Source organism: Apaloderma vittatum, unplaced genomic scaffold (genome assembly GCF_000703405.1).
Source record: "Apaloderma vittatum isolate BGI_N311 unplaced genomic scaffold, ASM70340v1 scaffold32170, whole genome shotgun sequence".
NCBI lineage: Eukaryota > Metazoa > Chordata > Aves > Trogoniformes > Trogonidae > Apaloderma > Apaloderma vittatum.
Genome location: NW_009694594.1, coordinates 33571 through 41326, shown reverse-complemented (window position 1 = coordinate 41326; position 7756 = coordinate 33571). Strand labels below are relative to the sequence as shown.

The window sequence follows — 7756 nt, the reverse complement described above, 5'->3', positions numbered from 1 at the left end:
CCGATTATTGTGTTAAAATCCCTTTTGTTAACACAATTTATGCTGCTGTGTTGGGTGTATCCCAAGGAATAATCTGATCTCTGGTCTTCTCTGCCAGCAGCAGCACAGCGTAATGCCCTCCCAGATGCTCAGATGCTCCAATGTGAGGCTTGTCTTTGCAGACCTCACATTGCTTATCAACTTAAAAGATTGTGTCCTGGAAACAAATTTCAGAGTTACACAGAGGAATGCATGCCGCAAATGCTGCTCGTGTTTTTCTTCTTTGAAACATGTAGTGTGTGACGAAAGATGTTGTGCCGAGAACCGTGCAGATGGAATCACAATGCCTTTTTGCAGCCGTAGTCTGGATTTCCATTTGCTGTCCTGCCTCCGTGCTTCAGAATCTGTGCCTGACATGAGAAAAAGGAAGCTCTGCCTTGTGGTCTCTTTGGTTCATGGTCTGCCTGCTGACACTTTAATGAAGAAGCCTGTAGCGCTGATTCTCACACTTAGCTCTCTTTAGCGTGGTGTGAGTGCTTTGCTGTCTATAAGTTTGTAAAATTATTAATTAGTTGCTTCACTTCCATCACATTTGTATTTCAAAGTGTGTTCTGTGCTTCTGGTTAAGTGTGTGCTCAGGTACTTCAGCGAGGGGCAAGAATCCTCTTCATTTACAGGCACTCGCTCACCTCTTTCCCGATTTGGACCCTCATGGTTTGACCGAGACTATAACAGAAGTGTGTTTTGCTGATTCTTTGCTTATTGGAAGATTGTAACAAATGTCATTCTTTCTTAATATTCTAGTTGCATCATCTTTGTGCATCAATGAAAAGTCCAAGTATGGCTTTATTCAAGCAACAGAAGGTGGAGGATGTTTATGAAATCGGGGAGGAGCTAGGAAGGTAAGTTTGCACTGATGACACCACGCTGCTCTAAAAGCTGACACAGGAGGGTATTTGCCACATCTTAAAACAATGACTCTGCAGATCGCCTAAATCAATCACAATATACAACAACAGAAACACACCCCCTTTCAAAATCTTCACTTTGCATATTTGATTTTTTTTGGTTACGTGTGCTAACTGTTTTTCCTATTTCTTTTATGCAACTAGGACAACAGAAGGTACGTTTACATTGTCTTTTTTAGAGAGGTGTCATCTGTGTCTGTGCTTTAGACTGAGTTCACCTGTCAGTTCTCTGAACCAGCTGAGAAATGGGATCTCACGCTGCTGTCGTCAGAGGTGCGGTGCTTTAATTTGGCTTCTTGTTTTGAACAGTGCTGTGCAGCATTGTTGTTTTCAGCTGTCTCAGAGCACTGACAGACAGAACACATTGCTATCAGCCTGCAAAACAGTGCATATGTATTCCTTTGAAGGTTTACCTGTCAAAATTTCAGCTAGACTGGTTGATACCTGTATATAGCTTTTAATCTATAAAGCCTTATTTGTTAGTATTAATTATAGGTTGAGTTAATGGGCTATTACCAAGCTTAACCGTAAGCACCTGCTTAAACACTCTACTGGGTTTGTGAGCTGAATGACTTTGCAACATGCAGGGCTCTGCTGAGGAAAATTGATTTCCAATCAGTGTCCAGCCCTCCGATGATTTTCTTTTTAATATGCAAATAGCTAAATTAAGGCTATACACATGCTGGCTTCTTTCCCAATGTCTGGCAGTTGGTTTTGATAAATGACTGTGTATGTGCAATTAGCCTTTTTCAAGGGCCAATAATTAAGTTACATTAAAACACTTCCGTTGAAGTTGTTTCCCTGCCAAATCTTATTTTTTTTCCACTCCCATCTATTTCATCTTTGGAGTTGTTGAGAAGATTTCCTTTAAGTGCAGTTATTTTCTGGGGTTTGGGTTTTGGTTTTCTTTGAGGATTTTTTTATTCCCTTCCCTCTCAGGAAGGCCTCAGCTATGAAGTTTTCTGTAACTGCCTGCTTCTGAATATTGACTAGTCCTGAGAACATTGGCCTGAAAGTGAAAATCTGACAACAGTGAGGAGTAACGAAATTCCATGTGTGTGTGCAGGGTGTAGAAGGCGTGGTTTTTTTAACCTAGCAGTCCCTAGTATGTGCTTTAACAGTCAAACTGCTAATATGAGAAACTGAAAACTGCGTAGCGTGGTTTTACTTTGATTTGTGAATTTGAGATGAGGAACCTCACTCTCCTCTTCAAGCTGATGGTTATTAGGTCTTTTGAATGGAGAAGTATGGTTGAGACAACCTAGTAAAGGCTGGCCCTTGCTGTTGGAGAGGCCTCAGGCTGGTAAAGGCTTGTGTGGCCCCAGCAGCCCCCTCCTTTCCTGGCTGTGTGTCACAGAAACATGACTGGTCCCAGGGTTATGCTGTGGAGCTGGTGCTCGCCACGTGCCGGGTGATGGGCTGAGTTTAGAGGAGAGTGCGCTAAGGCATGGAGCCTGAAAATGTTGCCTTTTATAAATAGGCATGTTATATGCAAGAAAGACCTTTTGAATAAACCAGAAGGAGTGGAAGTGTGCATGTGCAGGTGCCATCCTGTGTGACAAATGGGTATTGAGCTGCACTACAAAACCGTGTTCTAGTTCCCAGCATTTTACGTGTAACGCTTCTTGTAGATGAGAAATCCAAGTCTATATCTGTAAGGAAAAACACTCTGTGAAAAGCTTGAAGGAAGTAGGCAAACTCTAACAAGGAGACCTGTGCTGCTTGTAAACATTTTTCAAGCAAAACCCTGCAATTGTAAATTGTGAGAAGGGGATGGCAAGACTGGAATTAGCTCCTTTAACTCTGAATGCATTCAAGTTATCTGCTTTGCACCTGCCCATGAATGTGATGTTACACTGTCTTTGTCAAGGTATTTTCACTTTCAGTGCTCTTGTTTCAACTGTGTATTATATGTGGAACATCACTGGGTTATCGTGCCTCTGTGTCTCTGAGTAGCAGCCACAGATGAGGATCAGTGCCAAATGATTTCTTGCTTTGTTAGAGGAAAAATAACTCGTTAGACAGGTTGTGGTGACTGAGGCATGAGAATCTTTCCTAATGCTAACTGATGCCCTTAGAACCTGTAGATGCCTTCTATTCATTCAGTATGTTTGCAACAACTTGTTAGTTGCTGACAGGTGCAGGCGGGTAAAAGGATTAATTTATCATAATTCTGGCACAGAAGTCTCTTACAAAAACAGGTTTTCAAACAATGTCTGTGAAGAGTCTGTCCTGTTTGTGTCCTCCTAACTGAGCTTGTGATTTCTTCAGAACAAAAGTAGTTATTAATACAGGCATAATGTTTATTCTAGCTTGGATCCAGTCAGAAGTTAAAATATAGGATCTCACCGACAGAGCCAGCACCTGTTTATCTAAAAGTCTTCGCACAGCACTTAGGAAAGGAGGCTTCTATGATCCACTGCAGATGCTGCTTTGGAAGGCTTAGATAGATCTGGTCTGGTGATGACATTAGACCCTTCCTGTCACTGGGCAGCATTGAAGGTAGCTGCAGCAAAGGCTCTTCAGATCCAGCTGTATAAAACCCTGCAAATGGTGCATTTATGGATTCTTCAGCCAGATCATTTGCAGAATCACAATGCTGGAAATGCAGCTGGCTCCTGTGGTAAGGCAATGGTGTGAGAGAAAACTCTTTGCAGGAAGGGGGAGCAGGTTTTCCATAACTGCAGCTGTGTGCTGTAACTAGCTGCCTAGATCCAACATTCCCTCACAGTTTCAAATATTAATCGCATGTGGCATTAGAGAAAAGAAAATGCTGATGGGCTTGCTCATTCTAGCACCTATACTTGGGAAGCTTAGCATGGCCTATGTTGAATGACTGCGATACTTTATTATCATGTACGTCTATTTAAAATTACTTCCTGCAAGATAATATCAGTTCACAGAATCACAGAATGTTCAGGGTTGGAAGGGACCTCGAAAGCTCATCTAGTCCAACCTCCCTGCCAGAGCAGGGTCACCCTGAGTAGGTCACACAGGAACGCGTCCAGGTGGGTTTTGAAAATCTCCAGAGAAAGAGACCCCACACCCTCCCTGGGCAGCCTGTGCCAGGGCTCTGTCACCCTCACAGGGAAAAGGTTTTTTCTAACGTTTTTGTGGAACCTCCTGTGTTCCAGCTTGTACCCATTGCCCCTTGTCCTGTCATTGGACATCATTGAGAAGAGCCTCGCTCTGTCCTCCTGACACTCACCTTTAACATATTTGTTAACATTCCGGAAGTCACCCCCTCAGTCTCCTCCCAAATGAAGAGACCTAGATCCTTCAGCTTTTCCTCACAAGGGGGATGTTCCACTCCATCATCTCTGTGGCCCTGCACTGGACTCTATCAAGCAGTTCCCCGTCCCTCTTGAACTGAGAGGCCCAGAACTGGACACAAGATTCCAGATTCAGCCTCACCAGTGTTTGTAAGTGTGAAGTCTGCGGGGACTGAGGTTCTCTACCACTGGCTGAAAGGGAGCGTAAAAAGAGAAGGAGCCTCTAGAGTGAATTTTACACATGTCAACATTTTAAAATAAAAAAGAACCCTTTAAGAGATCTGTAATATAGCTTATTGCTAGAATATTGAAATATTATTTTTCTTCTTTCTCAAAATTTATGACAAGAGAAGGGGAGGGCCTTCTAAGAAAATGTTTCAGGACTTGTGATTTGGATGGGTAGTTCTGTCTAGCTGGACAAAAGGAGTTCTCGTACGAGCCTGCAGCAGCCTTTTTCAGCTGTACTAGCGATCACTGATGGTCGTGGTAGGTGCACAGAGTGTGCTAGAATTTCAGATATGTGCAGTGTAATTTATAAAAGGTTGTACCATGGAGTCATTAATCTCTTACCTAAATGTGTTGCCAGCCAGGCTGTTGAGAGCTGTTGACATTTGTACCTTCTGGGCAGTGTCACTGTAACATGTCAAGTCTGGGCTAAGGGTAGAAAGTGTCACGGAGCTTGTCCGGCAGCGTTTAATGAAAGTGCCCATTGAGAAAGTGTGTGGTGTGAGAGCGGCCCCACGGTGTCCTGAGGCAGTGTCCCGCTCACCACAGCTCAGCTCTCTGCATCGTACAAGGACTTAGGTCGTGCTTATCAGAGACAAACCTCAAAGTATTGTTCCTGGGTAAGGAAGTGCCCCTCTTCCTTGTTATTTTCCTTTTGCTGTAGGAAAGGGACTCTGCCTTCCTCTGCAGTGTGTGCCAGCCCTACTACCTGCCTTTCCAGTTTCTTGCCTGTTGCAGTGGGTGGGAGCTCTGCTCATCTCTAGCCTCAGCTTTCACCAGCTTTCGTCTAGCTCTGCTATGTTTTCTGCAGAGGTAGGAGATCTTGGATGGATACAAGATGCGTAGTCTGATAAACCGATCTTTGTAGGAAATCAGAACTTCATGAGAAACAGGAGAAATGTTTTGTTCACTTGGCTAGTTTCAAATCCTCTCTATTGGGAGAGAAGGACAGTTTGTTGCTGATACAGGATGGTGGGCTCTGGGGAAGGCAACTCGGGTATGCTTTGAAGTTTTAAGAGCTTTTCTGACAAGAAAAAAGCCAAGCATGGCTTGCTGAAGTTGGGGAAACTAGAGTACTGAGGTGGCTGTTTTCTGTGGGATCCCATGCCTGAAGAGTTCTAGAAGCCCATGTTAATGCCTGGTTAATGCAAAAACTGAGCTAAATATGAGTGAATTGGGCTCAGACTGTGGAAGTTAAGTTTACAGCAAGACTGACATATTTCTGCATATTAGGGTGATCTGTATTTCATTTTGAGGAAATTTCTGCTGTATGTGCTTAAATATCACTACCTGGTTGTTTCCTCATTTATTTTTTTCTTTATGGCAGTTTAAAGCTATGATAGATCTTTAATCAATGTCGTGCCTCCTGTAGTCCCCTCTCCTGCAAGTTCCTACCTCCTCCCTGCCTTGTGTGTGGAGGATCAGCTCCAATCACTGATCCAGGTGAAACCTTTTTTGGGGAGTGAAGCTTAAAAGGACAGCAAATACAACATTTTCACAGAATGTTAGGAGTTGGAAGGACCTTGAAAGATCAGGTAGTCCAAACCCCCAGTGATGATGGGACTTTGGGGCCTGGCACATAATCACTGTTCTGGCAGCGTAACTAGTAAATATTTATTTATGTAATGAAAACAAAAAGCAGAGATAACTGAAGTATTCGTCGTAGGGGAGGAACTTGGAAATCTATGATGAAAAGTCATGTCATCCGGCTAGGTTGACTCCCTGGTAAATAGAGGGGTGTGTTTGCAGTTAGGAAATTTACCCTTAACACACATCGCACAGTATTTTCCTACCAGGAATGTTTTTTCTGTCTATAGGAATTGTTCGGTATTTGGCTTTCTCAGATATGGACCATAGCTCTGTTCTTAGATTAATTTATAATTTGAATTAGTTCTTTAAATTTGGAAGAATAACCTTGGAGTATTTTTTTCTACAACACACGCAAACCAAGTCTTTGCTTTTGATGCAAAATGTAAATTTAATTATTGAGCACTAACCAGCACCTCTATTACTATTTCTTGTTACAAAACATCCTCTGCGTTGTGTATGAGGTATATTAAATCTTTTGCTGAGACAGTTTTGGCATCTGGTACTTGGTCACCATCACTATGATCGTAATCAACTGTCTGATGCAGTCAATATTTTGAGTTTGGTTTTTTTTAATTCTTTATTTATTTCTTCTAGCAGATTGAGCATACTTTTTCCTTTTTAAACAGATATGCCTGTTAATTTTCAATGTTACTTCAACTGTTTCCAAAATCTTTGAAAGTGCACTGAAAATTGTGGAAATTTTTGTTGTTTGTTCATTTGGTTTTTTTTTTTCTCATAACAAGGCTGCTCTGTCTACAGTAACTAGGAAGAACTGGCCTTGCTTATTTAGAACTGGCCTTAATTAGTAAGTCAGGCATTTTTTTCAAGTGAATTCCTTATTAGGAATAGGGCTTGCAGATACTTGTCTGATGGTCAAGCTTAATTTAGATCGGATGATGTCTATTACTTATTAAAACTCTACAGCAGTGGTTTTCACCGGAGTGAAAACCTTTTTTAATAGCTGAGTATGATACACAGTGATGCTTTCGTGAGGAGAGACTTAGCACAATCACTGAAATAGCTAGACTTGTTCTATCTAGTGCCAGCATGTTTGGGTTGGAGTCATGGACCCGCTTTGCGCAGCCCATAAAGCAGATTCAGTTACACCGTAAGTGGGTCCCTGTGTATCCTAAAGCTAAGACTTGTAAGCTTTCCTTGTTACTGAATCTACAGCTTCTGAGAGAGCAGTTAAAGTTATCCAAGTCCATAATCCAAATGAATATCTGGATCTATAATGCTCACAAAGAGAGGATTTCTGTTGATCTGTCCTTTTTCCCGATGTAGGAAGAGTGGGAAGAACAAATAACGTACCTTCTGTGCTGTCCTGCGGCTGGAGGAGATTGTTTACTTCAGTAAAGCAAAGATTAAATAAGATGAGGAGATAACTTCCACCTCTTGTTTTGACAGACCAAAACAGTCCACAAAGAGCAGTGGAAGGGGAGTTTCAGCAACCCCTTGTGGTTTTGGCCTTGCAGATAATTTCCTAAAACCTTGATTAAAATGCTAGTATGATTTCCATCTGTTTCATACATAGGCAAGGAGAAAAATCATTTAACCATAATACCGCTACCCTCTTACAATTGATCTGCTCCCAGGGAGATTGCATTCAGTCAATATCTAGCTGGTTTTGGATGTTTAAACAGGAAGGTGCAGTGTGCTAAGTTTCTACATGTGTATTATGTATGCACTGGTGTCACTCCTCATAGCAGAAGGAACAGCTTA

General features: G+C 42.1%; 1 protein-coding gene across 2 annotated transcripts in view; it reads left to right on the top strand.

Moving 5' to 3' along the window:
- The first annotated feature begins 788 nt into the window (after positions 1-788).
- The window catches only part of LOC104272917 (death-associated protein kinase 2-like), a 37377-nt gene continuing 30409 nt past the window's right edge, over positions 789-7756 (top strand). For both annotated transcript variants that reach the window (XM_009868045.1, XM_009868038.1), the window contains exon 1: positions 789-881. In XM_009868045.1, coding sequence (XP_009866347.1) covers positions 805-881 — 77 coding nt within the window. In that variant the 5' untranslated portion in view covers positions 789-804. The remainder of the gene's footprint in view (positions 882-7756) is intronic.